This window comes from Galleria mellonella, unplaced genomic scaffold (genome assembly GCF_026898425.1).
Source record: "Galleria mellonella isolate WM207_F2 unplaced genomic scaffold, CSIRO_AGI_GalMel_v1 utg1386, whole genome shotgun sequence".
Lineage (NCBI taxonomy): Eukaryota > Metazoa > Arthropoda > Insecta > Lepidoptera > Pyralidae > Galleria > Galleria mellonella.
In genome coordinates this window covers 598,081-622,645 of record NW_026441994.1, presented here as the reverse complement: position 1 = coordinate 622,645, position 24,565 = coordinate 598,081, and the positions used below count along the sequence as shown (strand labels likewise).

At 33.2% G+C, this 24,565-nt stretch overlaps 1 protein-coding gene across 1 annotated transcript in view; it reads right to left on the bottom strand.

The window, feature by feature from the left end:
• Positions 1 to 24,328, bottom strand: part of LOC113518647 (alkylglycerol monooxygenase-like) — a 46,909-nt gene extending 22,581 nt beyond the window's left edge. The window contains exons 1-5 of the mRNA XM_031912114.2: positions 24,076 to 24,328; positions 13,232 to 13,414; positions 4,124 to 4,251; positions 3,125 to 3,276; positions 979 to 1,082 (exon numbers count right to left, since the gene is read on the bottom strand). Coding sequence (XP_031767974.2) covers positions 979 to 1,082; positions 3,125 to 3,276; positions 4,124 to 4,251; positions 13,232 to 13,390 — 543 coding nt within the window. The 5' untranslated portion in view covers positions 13,391 to 13,414; positions 24,076 to 24,328. The remainder of the gene's footprint in view (positions 1 to 978; positions 1,083 to 3,124; positions 3,277 to 4,123; positions 4,252 to 13,231; positions 13,415 to 24,075) is intronic.
• Positions 24,329 to 24,565: the final 237 nt, after the last annotated feature.

Below are 24,565 nucleotides of genomic sequence, written 5' to 3'. Positions count from 1 at the left end.
AATGGTCAAGGAATGGACAGCAGTGTCCTTCTCAAAACATCACAAAAGCCTAACTGCGGTTGCCAAATAACAAAACCCCCCATATAGGAGAGATCTATGATCAGCAGTGGACAGTTAACAGTTGACATGACGAATTAGTTTCAATAGCCTTTAGACTTAAAGATCATAATCCTATGATACAAATCTATAATAAAGTGCCACAAAAAAAAAAACAATAATTTTGTTAACTTATTTTTGCTTTGAATTTATTTCAGTCCCGGGGCTATTGTTCCTACGCGCACTTAGACATTGAATTTAATATTTGATTGCCTGACTAGGAATACATTAAGGCGGCGCTCGCTGAAAGGAAAAATATCAATTGACCCCTTTTTTGCCAATAAGCAATATTTGTACATCAATCAGTATTGAAAAATAAATTAAATCTCTGTTTTATGTAAATATACCCTTATGTAAGATTTTTATTATGAGTTCGAGCTTGAACTTATTAAAGGGTCTTAGTGAAACATTATTTAGACTAATTTTTTTAATATATTAATAAAAATAAGATTTTAGTAAGTATAATTATTGGATTATTTTGAAAAGCAGCAAAATTAAATAATTATTACAATCGATTCAGGGACAAAAATATTTAATTTTATATCTTGTTTATATAATATTTATCAATAAAGTTTATATAATAAAAAAAATTTGCCTTATTATCTATTCTCTGCTGTTCTAATTTATAATCATTAGAATTATGGTATATATATAATATAGAGTAACAATATTTATACATATTTTAGTAGTAAATGCACCGCTTACTTAATTTTCTGCTTATCTCGTGGTTGACTGGTAGATAATGCCATTAGGTGTTAAGTCCGCCATATGTACACTTAGTTATATAATTATGCATTGAAGTTTAAATAAATAAAATGAAAAATTTAAGTATTTGAAATTTCCTTTTAAATGAAATCGGTTGAAAAAGGATTAAAAACTTACAAAACCGCACCATCCTTGCAGAACGGACTGCCTGATGCCGATTCCCATGTTAAAATCCTCCGAAGTATGATGAACTTGATGCTGTGCCCATAATATGTGGACTTCTGCAAGGTAAAACGAATTCAACGATAAATCAGTCTCGGTAGTTTTTAGAAAGAAACGCGTGGAGGCCGACCTAATGATATTGATAACAATAGGGACTAACCTCCCCATTACCAACAATCTCTTGCTCCCCCATTATATATATATATATATATATATATATATATATAAATAACCCATAAAAGTATATACAGTAGTAGGGAACAGGAAATAATATTAGTAAAGTAGGAAGTTTGTGTGTCCAGTAATACCTTGACAGTCCGGAACTTATTATATATATAAGTGTAACTAACCGAGAAACGATGTGATCATAATTTATATTAATTGCTTGTTTACTTTATTCTATTTTTAAACAAATAATTGTGTACGAATATAACTTATATGTACCCGTTTAACATATATACGTGTTATAACTAGCGACCCGCCCCGGCTTCGCACGGGTGCAATGCTGACACAAAATACACTAAAGAATACAATTTCGAAAATATATTTTTTTATATTTATCGTAACGTACTTATAAATACGATAAAATTATCAGCGTTTTTCTACTATATTGTACATGTATTATACATATAAACCTTCCTCTTGAATCATTATATCTATTAACTAAAGTATACTCTTAAAAAAACCGCATCAAAATCCGTTGCGTAGTTTTAAAGATTTAAGCATATATAGGGCTAGACAGACGGGAATAACTTTGTTTTATACTATGCAGTGATAGTGAAGAGAAGTAAACAAAGAGTGGATTTTAATTGAAAGTAAAATTTTATTATGATGTTATTCCTCTGTACCCTGTAAATTCACGCCATATTCCAACCTTCAAACCGAAACACAGCCATGCAAACACAACTGCTTTACGGTAGAAATACAAATGGGACAGAGGTACCTAAGTAATCGACTTTTGTACAAAATCTCCCTCTGGTAAATATATATATATATATATATATATATATATAATGCATTAATGAACAATTAAAATAAATTAATAATGCATTAATAAAAATTTAATTTGTGTAGTTTCAGCATAGAACGCGCCACCCCTTCTTTTCTATAAGTAGGTTAATGTAAGGTATTGTTCGTAATGCAGACTACCAGTCCCATTGCTAGCAAAATACCTTGTCAGGTCGATCTCCATATGGTCCCCACTAGAAACCATCGTGTACTGAATTCCAGGTGTATTCGTCACGAAGGGCTAATCGACCAAACTTTTTATCCTTCCCTATCATCCTCACTGGTGCCTCGCCAGCATATACCGTTAGCGCAGGAGGGGTCACCATTCCATTATCATCCGTTAAAGTAGACGAAAGGGGTATAATGGAATACCCACTAGAACATTAGATAAGGTTATATGTAATAAGAAACCCTGTAAGGGAGAAGCTATGGTGTAATATATCTCTTCGTAATGTATAATAAAAACATATAACGTGGGATATTGCGATAAGCGTTGTTTATGAGAGGAAAATGTTATTTTTTTAAAGCTACATCAAAGGGAGAGGCTTCTTGATAGTGATGAGTAATGCAGCAATATCTATATAATGAAATATATATCAATAAAAAATATGTTAAAAGTCTGTTTTATCCAAAAAAATATATTAAATAACGGACTTTTAACATGCTCGAAAATAAATATCCGACAGACATGGGCGATTTCAAAATAGATGACGATCTTTTTTTGCTATAAATTTTTTTATACAACTTAGAATGGCGAACAAGCAGACGGCTCACCTGATGGAAAGTGGTAACCGTCGCCTATAGACATGAGCAGTAGCATGGACATAACAGAGTATACTGTTTCGTCCATGATACCCCCCCATGCGTTGCTATTCCTGAGGACTCAGTTGTTATTCCTTTGTGCCCTGTAAATTCACGCCATATTCCACCCTTCAAACCGAAACACAGTCATGCAAACACAACTGCTTCACGGTTGAAACACAAATAGGACGCAGTGGACGGATGATGGCTAATATGAGGAATATGATGTTATAATGATTTAAGTGAAGAAAGCGGCGGGACATGGCTAGTGTCTTAAATAATTTCAACTTACCATGACATGCCCTGTGCATCCAGTAGTAGCAAAAGTCCACTCCTAATGCAGCCACGTACCACGTGACTGTATGGTCCCAAGGCAGATCAACTAGTCTGAAGTTAGCGTATATCCAGGTATACAGATAGGATTCCGCGCCACGCCATATTAATCTAAAAATTAAAAATAAATATTATTGGTTCTTATAATGCCATCTAATCTCGAACTGAACAAAGCTATCGGTACTAGATAACTGATAGAGGGAGACTTTGTACAAAAGTAGTTTGCTTGAGTACCTCTGTCCCATTCGTGTTTTAACCGTAAGGCAGTTGTGTTTGCATGGCTGTGTTTCGGTTTGAAGGGTGGGATATGGCGTAAATTTACCGGGTACAGAGGAATAACACCTGAGTGCTCAGGAATAGTAACGCATGGGAGGCTCATGGGCGAAACAATATACTTTGTTATGTCCATGGTACTGCTTATGTCTATAGGCGACGGTTACCACTTTTCATCAGGTGGGCCGTCAGCTTGTTTGCCATTCTAAGTTGTATAAAAAAATTAGATAAGAAATACAAGGTGGCGCTGGAATCGAGATTTATGATTTCTGTTGATTATTTTGTAATTAAAGATAATTTGAAGTAAAATTTCTAAATTAGTATTTTCTATTATTTTGTATGAATATGAAGTGATAGATGATACATATTCTTTTCCTGAATGAATTATAACCTATACAATCGCAATGTTTGTTGCTAGTATGTGTTTTGTTACAAAGTTGTACATTGCAAGAGAATAAAGATAAAATCATGACAAAATATTAATATATTGGAAAAAAATAAATAAAAACACTCGCCAATTTAGAAATTTTCACTCAACTTATTTTTAAATATAAAACAATTAACAAAACCCACTACTCTCGATTTTAGCACCATCTAGTAATTCGTGCTTAATTTTGTTTAGTGATCAATCATCATAATTTTTTTTTTTATAACCTATTACATTCAGTTCGAATCAATTGCGTACCTGCCACATTCTTGAAATATTCCATGGGATATACTAGTGATTCCATCATTAAGTCGTATACCTTTTTTTCCTTCTAACCTTAGTACTATATGTTCTAAAATCATAAAGATGAGAAAATATGGCCACGACTGCAACAAAAGAAAAAATGTTGAAAATAAATAAAATAAAAATAAAAAAAAAATAAACTAAAAATCTTAAGTATCTTTCAATACACATTTTATAGTAAAAAATCTAAATTTAAAGTATCCCCGGATCCAATAAAAACTATTTGAAAATTAAAATAAAACATTCGGAGAATTTAAATTCGATTTTTAAATAACTTTATCCCGCTCTTTTAATCTGCCGTCAATGCCACCATTTTGTTCTTTATAAAACACTATATAAAATAACTTTGCGCATTAAATTAAGATCGATGCTATTGATCTATTATTTTATAGAAACATTTGAGTAGATATCGTGATAATTTAATGACTACCAATGCGATAAAAGGGCTCGTTAGATGAATTTATGGGACTTGGTTCTTAAATATTAGTATCCGCAAAGAAACTTCCGTCTTATCTGGATGCTCCGTGTCGAGATACTAGAAACAAATGTCATTACGAAAGTTTAATTTTTCCACAGACCTACACTAATAAATATTTTTATTTATTTATTTAATACTTTATTGTACACATTAGTTATAAAAATATGACAGAGGTAAACAAAAGTACAAAGGCGAGCTTAACTCTGATAGAGTTTTCTTCCAGCAACACCTAAAGTGGAAAGGAGCATCAACGTCAGCGGATACAGCAGTGTACAATTTTTAAACAGCCAAAAATTAAATTAATTACATTATATTTTATCGTACAAATACACATATACATATACATAAATATATAAATATCTAGATAGAGTAATAAAAAAATGAAAAAAATCCTAGAAACACTTAGACTTTAGTTGTAACATATAAAATTGTATATTTTTTATGCAATTCAACAAATAGTAGAAAAACAAGAGAAAAACTGTCAGTACATGTTATACAAAGTGGGTAATTTCTTATAATTTATATATATAAAAGAGGATGCTGACTGGCTGATTGACCCATAAATTAACGCACAGCCGAAACTACTGAATCTAGGATCTTCACATTTTTCAGATATGTTTTTCATATATCGTACATGAACTTTCTTAAAAGAGGGGGGAAAGGGATTGTTAGTAATGGAGACTGAGAATCTCATTGCTAGCAATATATCCAACCAGGTCGACCTCTTCGCGGTTCCCCCTGGAAACTATCATGATTAATTCCTGATGAATTCATCATGATGGACTAACTGGCCTGTTTTCATTCTCATCAATCACCCTTCACTGGTGCTCCGCCAGCGTATTCCGTTAGCGTATCCCGTTAGCGCAGGCGGGGTTACCATTCCATTTTCACCCATAAAAAAAAACACTAAGAAAGAAATTCAATCTTTAAGGAGGTAAAACGAGGGTTGATAATTTCTATGGAATGTTATCAGTTCAGAAGATAGACACGTGGAATTTTACAGAACAACCAATCGAATACTACACGCGAGTGAAGCTACGGGAAAAAACTAGTCTATAAATATAAGCACGAGTAGAATAGTTATGAGTGACCAAGTACATGTCTTTTGTACATAGTCTCTGGTCTTAGCTAATTTTTGTACCAAATCAGACACGGCAAGTAGGCGTGATTTGCGAAACTAGAAAAGAAGTGCGTAAAGACATTGTTGTAACAAATTATAAATAAAAGCAAAAATATAAAATATGTTTCACTAAAGAACTGAAAAAATAAATTACCTATATTTCATATATGGTATATTTTTGTGATAAAAATAAAAGATATTCTTTATTGCACTTAAACAATACATACAGCGATTAGTTTAACAACTTTAGTTAGCAAGGGAGGGCTTATATCTGAAAGAGATCTCTTCCAGCCGACCCAGTGTGGTTAGAGAGAAAGTAATTTGGGTAAATCAGTGCAGGGAAGGTACCGGTAAAAATAATGTAAATACAACAAACGAACACAAATTGTGAATAAATAAATAAATACGTAAATAGATAAATATATATACATATGTAATAATCAATATCATATAGATAAAACACTTCGAAAACTCGCAAAAATGCCATTTTAACTTATTCATTATGAATATTTTTAAGGAAAAATAAAAAAAAAAAACATTGACTTTAATTGTGACAAAACCAGTTATTTTGCTTTCAAAACCAAACTACTAAACTAATATTGATAAAATTTCTACAAGACCAAACTGTAAGCATATCCTTTCAGATAAAAACAAGAATTCTCAAATCGGTTTAGAACTGACGGATTTATTAGGTAACAAACATTAAAAGGGGGAAAGGATTGTTAGTAATGGAGAGGTTAGTCCCCACTGCTACCCATATACCCTATCAGGTTGACCTCCACGTAGTTCCCCTTGGAAACTATCGTGACTAATTTATCGTTGAATTCGTTACAGTGGGCTAACTGGCTTGCCTCTTCACCTTCCCCTATCACCTCTCAATGGTATCCCATCAATATATACCGGCGGGCATTAAAAAAAAAAATGCAACCGAAAACAGTCTTTAAAAATAAGGGGGTTCTCGACTCCCTTATTTTTAAAGACGATTGAAAAGCATTATAAGAGATATTGGAAAATATTTCCAAACATTGAAAAGTATTTGCAATATTTCTTATGTACATATATAAGTTATAGCTAATAGGAAATTCAGAGCAATACTAAGTAGTAATCATCAGTTTCCTAATCTGTCGTAATGCTAGCTGGACAAGCTGTGACATAGGGACACATTACCCTAGTTTGCGGTTTGTCGACGTCACACCAAGGTCATCCCTAATCAGATACGAGATTAGATCCGTCCGCCATTTTATCTTCATATAAAATGAACATTCAGTATATTTTGTGAATTCTATAATTGAAGACACGAATAGATGAAGGTAATGTGGATATGGCTTTGGGAATAAGATATGTAAAAAAATATTCTGGCCTTGTGCTTCTGGCATAGAATAGGCCACCCCTACCTTTCCCATGGGTATCCTAGAAGCCAAGAGAAAGGATTAGGATGCCCACAAGGAATCTTAAAGGGATGGCGAGGGATGGGTAGCAGCGTTCCTCTTAAAACATCTTCAAATCCTGACTGCGGTTTGGCAGGCGAATTGGCGATCGCAACTACTGGGAAAACCCCCCAAGGGGGAGGCTTATGTCCAGCAGTGGACAGTTAAAGGCTGACATGATATTGATGAAAAATTTAGACGTATTTTTGGATTTTCTAAATTTAAAAATTAAAAAAGCAAATAGGCTGACGGTCCACTTGATGGTAAATAGTAACCTATAGACGTGAAATTACCGTGGACATAACAGAGTATACTCTGTCCCCCATGATACCCTTCATGCGTAACCATTCCTGAGAACTAAGGTGTTATGTCTCTGTACCCAGTAATATCATTGCCATACCGCATTCTTTAAATCGAAAGACAGTTGTGAAAATATAATTTCTTTACTGTAGAAACACGAATGGGACACAGTTACCCAAGCAAACGACTTTTGAACAAGTCACAAAGAACTATAAAGTTATAGTAAATAAAACATAACTTACATATAAGTTATGTTGGTATGTACATAGCACATCTTAACACTTTCCATGAATGGAATAATTCATATACAGAGGTAATTTTCATCATCAACATCATCAAATCATCCGTTATCTGTTCACTGCTGAATACAGGCCTTTCCCATAGATTGGAAGGTTATGCGAATAGTTGCCATACTTGACAACCGAGTTGGCAACTAAGTAATTAAGTTTTAGTGATGTTTTAAGAGGGACACTGCTGTAGATGTAGTTAATGGTTGAGGATCATTAAGTTTCATCTAATGACGTACATGGGAAAGGCCTATTTTTTTTTGTTTTTGATGGGTGAAAATGGTATGGTAACCCCACCTGTGCTAACGGGATACGCTGGCGGAACACCAGTGAAGCGTGATAGATGAGAATGAAAACAGGTCAGTTAGCCCATCATGATGAATTCATTAGGAATTAACCATGATAGTTTCCAGAGAGAATCACGAAGAGGTCGACCTGGTTGGGTATACTGCTAGCAATGGGATTTTCAGTCTCCATTACTAACAATCCCTTTCCCCCCGGGAAAGGCCTATTTCATGCCGGTACCACAAGGACATACAGGCGAGAGATAACTTTGCTGCTTAGTTTTTACTTGTATGCGTAAATAAAAAGAGTTTTAGATGTTACATTGTTTTCTTTTTTTTTTAATTTAGTGGATGTTTTGTCCATAGTTCCGAGTATTTTAAGAACAAATATTCTATTTACTAGTCTTTAGAGTTTTATACTGAAATAATTCATTTATATTTATATTTCATGCCTGAAGATGACATTTAGGGAGTTAACAACAAAAACAGTGGAACAAAGCATTTTGAATTATATAATACAAATGATTTTTTTCCATCCGTTTACAAATAATTTATTTTTTCAAGAACTTTAAATGAATATGAACATTAAATATTAGCTACACCAATTTGTGACTTATTTCTAAGTTGACAAGGTCTATAATATGAAATTAGTTTCTTTCGAACATTTAAAATTATTTATTAACAAATTGTTTCAAACCACAACTTGATTGAAATCAATGAGTGTCGCAAGTGCATTGTGAAACCACCACCGCCGTAGTCCGTAATGCGATACTCACATACATTTACTTAGTGGTACACCATACGTAACGCGATAGGTTGCGTTTGCGTTAGCGTGTACAATGTTTGGTCCATTTCGTTAATTTGGTCGCTATCAGATTTCGATTAGGTCATTAACCTTAGCCGACTTGAAAACAAGTCAATAAGTCTCAATGTATTTATGTTAATTGTTTCCCTTGACCTTTCTAATAGATTGTTATGTGTAACATATAAACAAGTATGTCTAAATTTGACATCTATGACTATAATATTAATAACAACTTAAGATTTTTCCACTGCAATAATTTATAAAAATAAAAAAATATCAAAATTCATTAAACTATTTTATGAATGTATAGTTTTTATATATTTTTTTTATAAAAGATTTTATACAAAAAAAAAAAATTAAACCCATTTGATCAAAAAACACACTTTAATTATATCTTATAATACACACAAAAAATAAATTCAATTTAAGAACTGTGTATTGTCCCAACCGAGAATCGAAACCGTGACCTTATTTACGAGAAGTGACGTGTCCAACGAGAATGAAAAAGATTGCTCAATAAAACCTCGAATCTATGTAACTTTTTAATGGTCTAAATACCGAAATGTATTACAGGTATTTAGACAGAAATACCTATGTTGTAATATTTTGAGGTCGCGTTTTTTTTTGCAAAGTTTACGTACGTGTACCATAGACATAGATAGTCATAGATGAAGCAAGTACACCAATCTGTATGACAAACTATGCGTGTTCTTAAAAATTATGCTACGTATTAAAAACACGTCTTAGATATTATTTAATAATAAAATATTGTTACACTTTCACATTAGTCGCCTAATCTTAAAGTTAGGAGACCTTGTAAATATAGGGTATAGGTAGGGGAAAGGATTGTTGGTAATGCGGATTATTAGTCCCATTGCTAGCATAATAACTTGTCTGTTTCAACGTGATTCCCCCTGGAAGCCATTTTGTTGAATTACAGATGTATTTATCACGATGTGCTAACTGGCCTGCCTTTTCATTCTCACTTATCATCTCTCACTGGTGCTCCGCCAACGTATACCATTAGCGCAGGTGGGGTAACCATTCCATTATCACCAATTACAAAAAAAAAATACAGGGTATAGAAACCTATCCTGTAATTTTATTTTATACTTACATAGAAAACTACTATATCTTGGGGGGAAAGGGATTGTTAGTAATGGAGACTGAGAATCCCATTGCTAGCAATATACCCAATCAGGTCGACTTCCTCGCGGTTCGCCCTGGAAACTATCATGGTTAATTCCTGATGAATTCATCATGATGGGCTAACTGACCTGTTTTCATTCTCATCTATCACCCTTCACTGGTGCTCCGCCAGCGTATCCCGTTAGCGCAGGCGGAGTTACCATACCATTTTCACCCATCAAAAAAAAAAACTACTATCTTTTTATAAGGGAAAATCTCTATTTTTTTTTTTACATTAAACGACAGAAATTGATATTTGTCAAATTGTTTTTCAAAATTGACAGATTGATTTTGGCGTTGCTAACGGTTGTCAGATTAACTGCCAATTTTCGCAGTGAACGATTTTAAATTTCGAACATTAATTCAGAACAACTTGTACAATGCACTGATTAATATTCCGTGTAATAAATTTAATTACTCGTATCTACAAAGGGAATGTGGGTATGATGAAATAAAGGTAACATAGCTTTGTTTGATATTGTTTGATTGATGAATCAAACAAGAACATCTGACAATTACGTTAAACCATAGATTGTACAAGATGAAATCCAAATTGATAATTGTCAGATCTTAACTATCCAATGCTGAACATAGGCCTCCCTCATACGGAGGTTTTGCCAGTAGTTGCCACGCTTAGAAGAGTTAGCAACCGCAGTTAGACTTCGGTGATGTTTTGAAAGGGACCCTGCTGCCCATTCTTCGACCATTAGGTCCCTTTAATTGCCTCTTACGACATTCACGGAAAGGAAGGTATGGACGATTCTATGGATGGACTACACGGTAAATCTAAATTACTTTAGTGTATTTCATTAGAAAATATATAATTTGTAATGATACATTTTATAATGTTGATATATTTGCCACTAAATCATTAAATTAAAAAGAAAAGTACCTAAACAATTAGTAACCTCCCGTCCTTTCTGAATTTAGTAACGCATGTACATAATTAGTAAATTATAAAAATTGCTATATATTTGAATATTTTTTTTTGTTTTTTGTATAATTGATACCGATGATGTGGTTGTGTCTATTCTTTTTATCTGACATAGAATGGCAAACAAGTTGACGGCTCATATGATGGAAAGTGGCAATCGTCGCCTATAGACGTGAGCAGTACCATGGATATAATAAAGTATACTGTTTCGCCCATGATAGCCCCCATGCGTTGTCATTAGGTCTATGAGTCTATGTGTGATAAATGTAATTTAATGAATAACTGTAATGGTCAACTTCACTTCTCGGTAAATTTGCATGTTTATATACTTTTTTTAGAGGAATAATACCTGAGTACAGAGGAATAACACCTGAGTCCTCAGGAATGGCAACGCATGGGGGTATCATGGGCGAAGCAGTATACTCTGTTATGTCCATGGTACTGCTCATGTCTATAGGCGACAGTTACCACTTCCCATCAGGTGGGCCGTCAGCTTGTTTGCCATTCTAAGTTGCATAAAAAATACTTTTCTTTTTTAAATTGTAATCTATGGTTAACTTTGTTGGTGGTACAATTAATCATATTTAAATGTAAATTTATTATCATAACATATTGTATTACTGTTTGATATAATAAAATAAAACTTAAGGAAAATATAAACAAATGCATAGGTAATTAAGTCGGTCACAAGACAGCTGCTAATAGGTGTATTGATAAAGAATCCATTAATTTATTGGTTTGTTTCGATTTGTTACTAATTTTATTTTTAAAGTATTTTTATGATAATTGCAACGAATCTTGGTTACTATTTTGTTTAACTCCATTTTTTTTTTGGTGGATGAAAATGGAATGGTAGCGCCTGCGCTAACGGGATGCGCTGGCGGAGCACCAGTGAAGGGTGATAGATGAGAATGAAAACAGGCCAGTTAGCTCATCATGATGAATTCATCAGGAATTAACCATGATAGTTTCCAGGGGGAACCGTGAGGAGGTCGACCTAGTTGGGTATATTGCTAGCAATGGGATTTTTAGTCTCCACTACTAACAATCCCTTACCTCTATTTATTTAACTCCATTAATTAACGCCGTGTGGTCCCGGCAAGAATAGGCCACCCCTTCCTTTCCCGTGGTTGTCGTAAGAGGCGACTAATGGAGGGCGAAGAATGGGCAGCAGCGTCCCTTTTAAAATATCTCCAAAGCCTAACCGCGGTTACCAGTTCCTTTGCCAAGCATGGCAACTACTGCCAAAACCCCTCAAGGGGGAGGCTTACGTTCAGCAGTGGACCGTCAAAGGCTGATATGATGACGATATTATGAAGTGTTCTTTAAATGTAATGTTCTATCATTGAAATAGCAATTTTTTCTGGATCTAGATCGAAAAAAGCATAAAATATTTTGACCTTCTCATGCATCATCAAAAATATCATTTGATTTACGATACATGTGATCTATATTTTTCGCGGCAATATTTGTTTCTATTTCACCCTAATGTTAGATTTACACGCTTGCTATTTGCCGCAAGACCAAAGCGTCTACAAACGCGATAAATGGTGAACGCAAATACAAGATCATGTACAAATATGTGGGTGCATTGTGAACTTCCTTTGAACGCTCGCACAAAAGCTGCAGGCTAGTGGTTCAGCGATAAATATTTGCTAGCTTATATAAACCAAAAGCAGAAATGTGTGAACTCTGCACTCGGTATTGTGCTTGGTTTTTATAATGTGTGTATATATATATATATATATATATATATATATATATATATATATATATATATATATATATATATATAATGCTAGTTGTAGATGTAAATCCATATGCATACAAATTCGTTAATATTACATTTTTTGTGAGTTCTTCTCAACAGGTAACGATTTTCCGAATCCTGCATTCATAAAAAATACGATTTAAAAGCGCTTGTAAATAAGTCTACTTGAATAATTGATAATTCGAATTCGAAATGCACTTGTAAAAGAAAAGATACGGCGATTAGTTTAACAAATTGTTAACAAGAGCGGGCTTATTTCTGAAAGAGATCTGTTCAAGCCAATCTAATGCAGTGAGATTGAAAATGATTAATAAATAATGAATAAATAAATAGAAAATGATGAGAGAAAATACTTGTACGGGGATCGGACCCGAAATCATTACAATATAAAAGAGTGAATGTAACCATTACATCACCAATGTCAAAGTCAAGTTCCTAAATCTTTAGAAATGATGCAGGTAAATCTTACTTGTCTAAAGAAGTTGGGTACATCTTCCTTCCTCTCGTACATGGTCTCCTGTGGTGAATGTAAATAGAATATCCTCCCGACCGCCTTCAGATGTTCACTCAGGGCATCCCTGAACCCGCTGTCCACTGTCGAATTGGCGTATGAGAAATCCACCGCCATTTTTCCGTTTTACCCAATGACAACCTGTGAAAGATCAAATAGGTTTTTAAAGTTTTTATATTTTTCAAATCATCACATTTATAGATATCATAAAGATACAAATATAAAAAAATGATTATTCAAATATGCTTATAATTCAGAGTCATCATCATCATCATATCAGCCTTTAACTGTCCATTGCTGAAAATAAGCCTCGCCTTTGGGAGGTTTTGCCAGTGGTTGCCACGCTTGGCAGACGGATTAGCAACCGCAGTTAGGCTTTGGAGATATTTTAAGAGGGATGCTGCTGTTCACCCTTGACCTTCCCTTAGTTGGCTGTTACGACACCTACGGGAAAGGAAGGGATGGCCTATTCTATGCCGAGACCGCACGGCAAAATGGATATTACCCATGCCTAATGCTAACACTGGGGGGAAAGGGATTGTTAGCAATGGAGTTTGACAGCCCCATTGCTAGCAATATGCCTTATTAGGTCGACCTCCACGTGGTTCCCCCTGGAAATCATCGTGAACAATTCTTGTTGAATTCGTCACGATGGGCTAACTGACCTACTTCATCCTCACCTATCATCCTTCACTGGTGTCCCGCCAGTGTACACCGATAGCGCGAGTGGGGTCACCATTCCATTATCATCCATTAAAAAAAATGCTAACACTTACATATCTGTTGATATATAGATAAACACGTTATCGCTACCGCATGCATGAGTTTAAACGAGACAACAACGTGCGGTCTGGATGTCGGGAATGTAATGTATTTACTGTATTTGTTACTTCCCACAATAGTTTCGACTTCATTCGGAAATCTTCTCGAGGGTAAGTATACTCATTAATAAAAAGTTTCGGAAACGACAAACACTTTTCATTAAATCCCGACATTCAGAATTGTATATCCTCAGATTGTATAGATAGAGCACAGAGTTTAAAAAATGGGTCAACTTTTAAAGCTAATTTTCAAATTAGCTAACTCGTTTTTTATATAATTTAATATAGAATAATTCTAATGATAATCAGTGATATGGACTTCCGAAAAATTAAACTCAGTTTAGTAAACTATTAGACGACGCTGATTATTTAAAATATTTATTTATTTTTTTAATCTTTCTTTCGGGGAAACGGAATAAAGTTTTGTGTACGAGAAATTAAAAGAATTTTTTGCCACCAAAACTCAGCTCATTAGACTTTCAAAGTTAAATTGTTGTGAAGAGCTGGCCAGTTGCACGGTCGTTCAAAACTGTCTATTGTTCCAAAACATTTTTTCACAAGATTTTTTTTATGTGCACCTAATTTATTTTTTCCTTATTGACAACTTTGTAACCCCCACACAGGGCATTGGGTTCACAGTTGAACTTCTGAAGGTATAAATTAAAATATGGTATATGTTTTATCCTGATTCGCCTATAAGACATAGTTTATTTCATTAAAACAAAGAAAATTGCCTCCAAATACTAATTTATAGTAACAAAATATATTTAATTTTTAACTTCGCCTTGTTTACATATATTTGAAATACACTATCAGTACGACTGTGTGGACGTGTACAGAGTGGACTGAAAGACGATGTAGTGACAAAAATCGAAAAAGGAATGTTGCGTTGGTTTGGTCATTTGGAGAGGATGGATGAAAGAAGAATTACGAAAGAGATTTATCTAGCAAGAATAAATAGAGATGTCGGTAGGGGCCTATATGGACGTATGTTGACCAAATAGGCGACGTGCTGAAGAAGGTCTAAATTAGAAGTACCCGTAACCGGCGAGCGCGTATGAAAGATTGATAAATATGGAAGAAGCGAAAGAGATTTGTTTAAATCGAAGCACTTGGCGTTCCATTGTTTCTGTCTACCCTAATGGGAGACAGGCGTGACAGATATGTATATATGTATGTACTATCGGGACTTAACGGGATGTAAAAGTTTTTACAGGTAAATAATACCTACATACATGCTTCTTTATTGCCGACGTTTCGACGTGGATCCACGTCGTATTTACGACAGAACTGAAGTGAGTGGCGTCTTTGTCTTCATTCCTGTTATGTCGTACAATCTACGTCGAAATGTAAGCAATAAATAAGTAGGTATGTAATTACTTGGAAAAAATTTTCATCGCGTTAATTCCCGATAGTGTATTTAAAGAATATATCTACTTTAAAAGTAAACATTTTGACTACGGGTTGTATCTGGTGAACAAAGTAATGCAGATGTTAGCTATTTCTGTTTGTAAATCTGGAGTGTTTCCAAAAATAGCGGTGAAGATTCATTATTAGAATCGAAGTAGGTCTGTACATGTTTATTATAGTAATCATTGCACGTTCCCAAAAACATCTGGCGCAATGTCAATAAAATGTATTTTTTTTATACCACTGAGGTGGAAAACATGCATGCGGCCCACCTGATGGTAAGCGATTACCGTAGCCTATGAACGCCTATAATACTAAAGGTATTACCCGCGTGTTGCCTACTCTGAAGAAAACTCTTTACTCCCCTTTTGAAGAACCCCATGCTGTAGTCTCTTGGGAAAACCTCGGCAGGGAACTCATTCTATAACCTGAGTGATTGTGGGAGAAAATATCTCTGAAACCGCGTTGTACGTGACTATTTAGGCTGTAGGGTATGAGAGTGAACTCCCTGTCGATGGGGAGCTATGAATGATGATGATACAGCTGCTAATTATTGTCTGCTGAACATAGGTCTTCCTTAAGGGTATTTCTAGTAGCAGCCGTGCTTGGCAGTGAGGTTGGCAACCGCATTTAATAGTTGAAGCATGGACAGCAGCGCCCCTCTTAAAATATCACCAAAGCCTAACTGCAGTTGCTAATCTGCCTGCCAAGCATGGCAACTACTAGAAACCCCCCAATAAGGGGAGGCCTACTTTCTGCAGTGGACAGTCAAGGGCTGAAATAATAAATGTAGAAATTCGATAAGAATTTCACGGTAGAAACACGAATGGGACAAAGTTGCCCAAGCAGACGACTGTTGTACAAGATTTCCCTTTGATCCAAATAATAATAAGTCATAATTCGAGGATGTTTCTTTTTTAATTTTTTTTTAAACTAAACATCGAATTTCAATACGGGTTTCATCATATTTTTTTTACATATGCCTGATACTATACAATGCAACTTTTTTTTTTATAATTCAATGTTTTGAATGAATATTTAACGGATGTTATCTTGTATCAAAATAATTATAATAAAGTAATTAACTGTGACATAGTTTATTTATGACGGAAATTAACAGACTTCATTCTATTTATGTGTCGATAAATCATTAAATGTACGGACATCGTCATGAGAATTAAATTATATAAACAATTAATCATTTTCTACGACCTTGTAATGTAATTTTATGTGAATTTATGATAATTTTTATCAGCACTGGTTCAGTAATCTGTTGCCTTGCTATATATAAATAAATAATGTAGTTTTATTTTTTGTATGTTAATTTTTAACAAATAAATCGATAGTATTTTAAGAGTTTCTTTTAATAATAAAATCACATAATTTTTTTTACTGTTACTTCATTATTCTAACTGTTCTTTATTACAAGTTTATCGACATTGTGTTCTCATTTCTTTAATATGTACGTATTGTTTAATTAGTACATATAAATATATTTATTTGGTTTACATATATGTATATACGTATTTATTTCAATTTTGCAAATACTTTTTATTTTTATTTTGATTTCTGTTTTGCATTCCTGTTGTCCACTCACCATTTCCTATGCTACTGCGTTAGGTTGATAAGAAGAGATCTCTTTTAAAGATAAGTTCACGTTTGCTTACATTGTTTTTAATTATTATTATTATTACTGTATATTTTAGTGGTTTAAAGAATATTGAACCTGAGATCTTGTCATAAAATTCTGTAGATATTAAACTTTTTAATGAAATTTGTAACCCTACATTGCGGCTAACTGGTGAGCAGTTAACCCGAGTGCATTATATTTTCGCTCGTTTTTAAACCAAGTTTAATTAAAAACTTTTCTACATATTATAGAATTCAACGACGGAATCTTAAGCTATAACATTTAGGTTCGCAAAAAATATCTGACTTTAAACTTAACAGAATTTGTTATCTGAGATACAAAAAAATACATACGGATTTAGAATTAATGAATATAGGTTAGGCTTTGATGATGTTTTAAGAGAGATGCTGCCCATCCCTCGTAGTTACCTCTTATGGTATCTACAGGAAAGGAAGGGGTGGTCCTTTCTATACTGGGACCATACGGCGCGGCATTTCAAATGTACGTTTTATATAAATTTTCTAATTTATATAAATATTATAAATATTCCTAATAAACAAAAAAACATAGTTGAATTAAAAAAAAAGCTGAGTTGTGGCCATTTTGTATTACTGCTACAGTAATACAAAATGGCCACAACTCAGCTTTTTTTTTTGAAACACGCATGAAGAAAAAAAAATTGTTACTAATTTTATGCATTCTGATTTTGTTTTTGATTTTTATTTTTTTCATTTTTGTACATGTATCTTTTTTTATCTTTTTTCACTTTGCATTTGTGTCTTCTACTATTTGTGTGCTGTAGGTAATGCAAATAAATTATCTATCTATCTATCTAATTAACAAATTTCCCTATTTTGAAATTGGTTATAAGTGCAACAACAAACGACATGTGGTCTCGGTATAGAATAGGCCACCCATTCCTTTCCCATGGATCTCGTAAGAGACAACTAAGGAAACTTAATAGTCGAGGGAAAATCAACAGTGTCCCTCTTAAATCATCAAAGCGGGTCCTATCCGCCTGCCAAGAGTGGCCAAGGGGGGCAAAACCTCCCTATAGGTGGAGCCCTATATTCAGCTAACGGCTGACATGATCATGATAATGTAATGAAAGAATTATTATTGTCAACTGTAAGTAATTTACTTTCTAAATATTATATATTATTTGTGTCGAAAGAAATTATGTTGAGTGATCCATTCAATATGACATTTATTCACTCCAGTATATTATATTAGAGTAATGAAATATCATAATGTATATATATATATATATATATATATATATATATATATATATATATATATACAATCACACGATGAGCCATGATAATAACATCGATACAAAAATAACATGTTATTAATTCACTTCCGCTATATGTTATTAATAAGAGAACCTGTTATATTATTTATCAATAACTATATTATTAAACAAATAAATTAAACATACGTGATTTTACGTCTTTGATTTGATATATGAAAGCCTTCGATCGGTTTATATTATTAATGAAGGCTTTTGTATTTTTATTTACATTTTTTTTATACAACTTAGAATGGCAAACAAGCTGACGGCCCACCTGATGTAAAGTGGTAACCGTCGCTTATAGACACGAGCAGTACCATGGACATAACAGAGTATACTGTTTCGCCCATGATACCCCCCATGCGTTGCCATTCCTGAGGACTCAGGTGTTATTCCTCTGTACCCAGTAAATTCACGCCATATCCCACCCTTCAAACCGAAACACAGCCATTCAAACACAACTGCTTCACGGTTGAAACACGAATGGGACAGAGGTACCCAAGCAATCGACTTTTGTACACAGTCTCCCTCTGGTAAAAAAAAAAATATATATATATATATATAGTACATTAAAATAACGTTAAAAAGAATATAATTATAATAATGTTTATTTATTTATTATTACATGCAGTTTACAGATGATTTAACTCCAACACGCTACTAGGTAATTACAATTTTTGTACATGTCAAGTTATTTACAATAATTATTACTAGTAATTAATTATAAAAGATTACGATTGTATTTAATTTTACATAAAATGTCAATTCTGTAACTTAAATCCACTATAGTAAATAGGAAATGAACTATATCTGTTTATAAGCGACTTCAAAAAGAACTAGGTTTTTAATTCGGTTGTTTTATTTTTTACAACACAGAGGGCAATCGAGCATGCGGCCCTCCTGATGGTAAGTGACTACCGCCGCCCATGATCACTCATAACACCAACGGCATTGCAGGTGTGCTACCGGCCTTTTAAAAAGGAATATGCTCTTTTCTTAAAGGTTACGATGTCGTATCGGTTTGGAAATACTGCTGCTGGAAGTTGATTCCAAAGAGTGGTTGTGCGTGGAAGAAAGTTTATAGATTGATTCCATAGAGATTTGATCAAATTACTTTTTAAATCAAAATAACTAGTTTTGTACTATTCAAGTCGATTTTTTTGTTGTTCTACAAAAGAAAAACGACTTCAATCTTATATATAAAATTCTCGTGTCACGGTGTTTGTTACCAAACTCCTCCGAAACGGCTTTACCGATTTTTATGAAGCTTTGTGTGCGTATTAGGTAGATCTGAGAATCGGCCAATCTATTTTTCATACCCCTCCCCAAATTTTTTTTTAAATTTTTTTTACTAATTTTTCCATTTTATTATGATTCAGCATTGAAAAATACATACAACCTCAAATTTTCACTGTTTTACGATCAACTCCTGTTTTTTAATCGCGATTTTTATATGCTGCAATAGGGTTGCAAGATGGCAAAAACTATTGCATTAAATTTTGGTTTATATTTTATCTTGATAGGTAATTGAAAAGTGATCCATTTAATTGTTTTATTTTTTATTTTTGAGATTTGAAAACATTCCGATTAAGCGAACGAAGTCGCGGTTAAAGACTAATATAAATATATAAACAATTTACAAACATTAATCCAAAGATTAAATACATTTATCAGGATGTCTTTGTCATGTTACTATGTCATCAACCTGTAGGACATTGTTTCTCAACCGGGGGGTCGCAACCCTTGGGAAGGTCGCGTTTGTTATTAAAGGGGGCCGCAGTCTGTTGAAAACTAATAAGACCTCGAAAGATTCGTTTAACACAACTTTATTAATCCGACTGTGTAATTATACGAAAATTAGTATATTAGATACTAATTTAGTAACCCAATTATAAAATTAGTAATTATTTATTATTCGAATATTAAAATCATCTCGATTGGCGTACCGCTATTTAAAGTAAAAAAAAATATATATATATATAGAGACGGGGTCGCATTCGTCGACTCTTTATTTATTAATTTATTTTATTTATTCAACAATTTATTATACCAATATTACAGGACTTGTCGAAGAATTTTCAATAAGTATAGTGTAGTACAAAAGGCACGGTCTTATTGCTAAGAAATCTCTTCCAAACAACTTTTGGGTAGAAGGAATTGAAGAATAAATAGGTACTTTACTTTTTGAGTTTCTTGTGGGTCGCAACGTAAAAATGTGGGTGGAAAGGGATTGTTAGAAATGGATTTTGAATTTTTTTTGAGCCCCGTCGCTATCTATGTGCCCTATTAGGTCGACTTCCACGTGGTTTCCCTTGGAAACCATCATGAATAATTCTTCTTGAATTCGTCACGATGGGCTAACTGACCTTCATCCTCATCTATTATCCTTCACTGGTACCCCATAAGTGTATACCGATAGCGCAGGCGGGGATACCATTTCATAAAAAAAATAGTTAAAAAACGTAAAAATGTTTGAGAAACAATGCTATAGAAGTACAATAACAGAAGATAGCGTTTGCCGCGTGGTTTAATTTAATCAGTGGTGTTTATGTTTTTATCGCATGTCACATTTATTGTTTACGCAGACGGGGGACCTGTTTTTTTTAATGGATGATAATGGAATGGTTACTCCGCCTACGCTATCGATATAAACTGGCGGGGCACCAGTGAGGGATGATAGATGAGCATGAAAGCATCAGAGGGAGACTTTGTACAAAAGTCAATTGCTTGGGTACCTCTGTCCCATTCGTGTTTCAACCGTGAAGCAGTTGTGTTTGCATGACTGTGTTTCGGTTTGAAGGGTGGGATATGGCGTGAATTTACTGGGTAAAGAGGAATAACACCTGAGTCCTCAGGAATGGCAACGCATGGGGGGTATCATGGGCGAAACAGTATATTCTGTTATGTCCACGGTACTGCTCATGCCTATAGGCGACGGTTACCACTTTCCATCAGGTGCGCCGTCAGCTTGTTGGCCATTAAGTTGTATAAAAAAAAAAGCAGGTTTGTTAGTCCATCGTGACGAATGCAATAAATATTAGTCATAGTGGTTAATGGTATTAGCCATGGTGGTTTAATACTTATACCTATGCATATACTTACACATACATACACATACATACAATATATCTACACATATAGATAAATAAATATATGTTCATAGAGATAGAAGATGCTCTTTAAGTCTACTCTTGAAACTATTTATAACAGTAGTAGGATTTAACATATATTCTAAGAATAATAAGTTACAGGTGCGATTTAATTTTGAGTCTCCGAACAGTCCGCTGTCCCAATGGTTGATATATCACTTTGCAATATCACGGTTACGGAATAGTTTTTATTATCACAATCAATCAAGATAATAGGCGTCTATCATAACTTGTGTATGAATTTTTTTATATAACTTAGAATGGCAAACAAGCTGACGGCCCACCTGATGGAAAGCGAATACCGTCACTTATCGTCTATATATTCGAAAACTGAGATATTAAATATACGTATATAGTTTAACATTTATTTTACATACTATTTTTGACAAAAAAAAATATGTATAGGTTTAGTTCCTTGTCAGTTCAGTTCTTTTCAACTAAAAATGTTAATTGAAATGGACGGTTGGGTTAAACATTTACGTGTAGTTAAAAAGTAACCAAAAAATTTTGCTATAAATTATTTTGGTTATTCGTTTTTTTAAATAGAAGTAGTTGCTAAATTTGTGATTTTGTATGTATATTATTTTTACAGTCTTCAAATTGAATCCAAATTATTTTTTTCTTGAAATCTAAACTTTAATTATTTGAATTAGTTTTAGAGACATTATTCTAGAAGATTACAGGTGTACATAACTGAGTATTTATTGTTTTGTTTTACTTCGATGATTATATTTAAAGAAAAAAAAATTAGAAAGTTAATTTACTAATTTCTAAATTATTAATTCGATTCGCCGTTAACATCTTGGAAATATTTAAAAAAAATCTTTCTAAGTGGGTAGACATTAAATATAAGTAGAGGAAATAAAACGGTTTTTTTTATGGGTGAAAATGGTATGGTAACCCCGCCTGCGTTAACGGTATACGCATGCGGAGCACCAGTGAAGGTTGATAGATGAGAATGAAAACAGGCCAGTTAGATCATCATGATGAATTGATAAGGAATTAACCATGATAGTTTCCAGGGAGAACCGCGAGGAGGTCAACCTGGTTGGGTATATTGCTAGCAATGGGATTCTCAGTCTCCATTACTAACAATCCCTTTCCCCCCTGGAACAAAACGGTTAGGTGTGTTTATAATGTAAACAAACTATTATTATTTGCTTCCATAAACATTCATTGCAATCATATAATATGCTATTTCAATGATAACGAATACATATTGAGACAGTAAATATTTACTATACATACACGGTATGAATGATAACAATAATACCATAAAATTAATAATGCTCATTGACATTACCTATTACATATTTATATATGTATATTTTATATGTTATTTTTATATGTATATATGTGTTAATGTTGTTATTATATTCATAACCAGAACAAATTGTAATATAGTGCCAACACCGTGGGGTGAGGACCTGGTGATCTGTAACACAGGTTTATCCTACTTCAGACACCAGTTCTTCACAATACATTAAATTATGTAACCTCCAAAAATAAATGTATTAGAATATAATAGATGTACAACTAGTATTGTGAAGAGGATAAACTTTATTATTATTATTATATGTAATATGATAAACAGACGAAGCTATTTAATTTTTTTTTTAATTATGAAAGTATTTATTATTAAAAATACATCATGTTAGCAACTTTTTTTTATGCAATTTAGAATGGCAAACAAGCTGACGGCCCACCTGATGGAAAGTGTTAACCGTCGCCTATAGACATGAGCAGTACCATGGACATAACAGAGTATACTGTTTCGCCCATGCGTTGTCATTCCTGAGGACTACTAGCATTCAGTATTTTTGTCATCCGTAGAAATGTTGTAAGATATGATTAAGGTAAACAAGCACAATATCTAAGAGTGAATATTAATATTATATACATAAGAGAAGGAGTATTTAAAATAAAACGTTATACCAAGCCGTTTGGTCAACTAAAATTGTATTACGAATGGGCGGTAGAATTAAAAAAAAATTACTCAAAATCAAAAGTGTTTAAAGTTTACTTGAGTAAAAAATATGTCTTTTTTTTTTAGAACGATCGACCTTATAGAATTTTTTTTTTATATTGGATATATGCTACAGAGACTAAACAGTTATATCAAATAAAAAATTGGTAAATATGTGGTAAGAGAAGACCAATCATAAGTGGAAAGTTTCTTCTACAAGCCCTTTGTGCCTGATGAAGGATAATAAATAACATCATCATGCTTTTCTTAGAAGGAAAGAATTGTGCCCAACAGTAGGATTTAATGGTAACCCATTATTATAAAATGGCATGTAAAATGTTCAATAGACTAAGCATTTTTAAGTGACTTTTAAAAAAAGAAGGTAATTCGACTGATTTTCACAATTTCATTGGCAATTCTGAATTGATTATTACATCTGTTTTGTATAACAAAAATAATATAAAATCGTAATAAATTGAAATAAAATTGTAAATAAAAAGAAAATTAAAATAAAAAAAAGAATACTTACTTTAAATAAAAAAAAAACTGAACTGTTCACACAATAAAAAGCTTACACATTATAACAATAAACTCTCACAACAACAAAATACACATTTCAGTAAAGATTTAAATATTAACAGTTCAAACGCTGTAGCAATAAAGTCAAATTAAAATTACGATAGATCGATGATCGTGATCGATAGAATCGAGTCGGATCGATCGTGAATGCAGACGATCGGCGTGCACTCGCGCGAGACATAGAATACCGACGGTTGGACTGACTCAGCTGTACCTATATAAATAGCTGGCAATCTACGAAGTGAGTAAACAGTTTACTAACACTACGGTGTCATTTGGACCGCGTGACATTTTTTCATTTATTTTTTGTCATAAAAATTATAAGTACATAAACATATTTTTTTTATATAATTGTTTATGTAACGTTGATATTATTTTGTTAAGGTATTATTATTGTAAATATTTGCAATATAAAGAATATAATATGTATATAAATATTT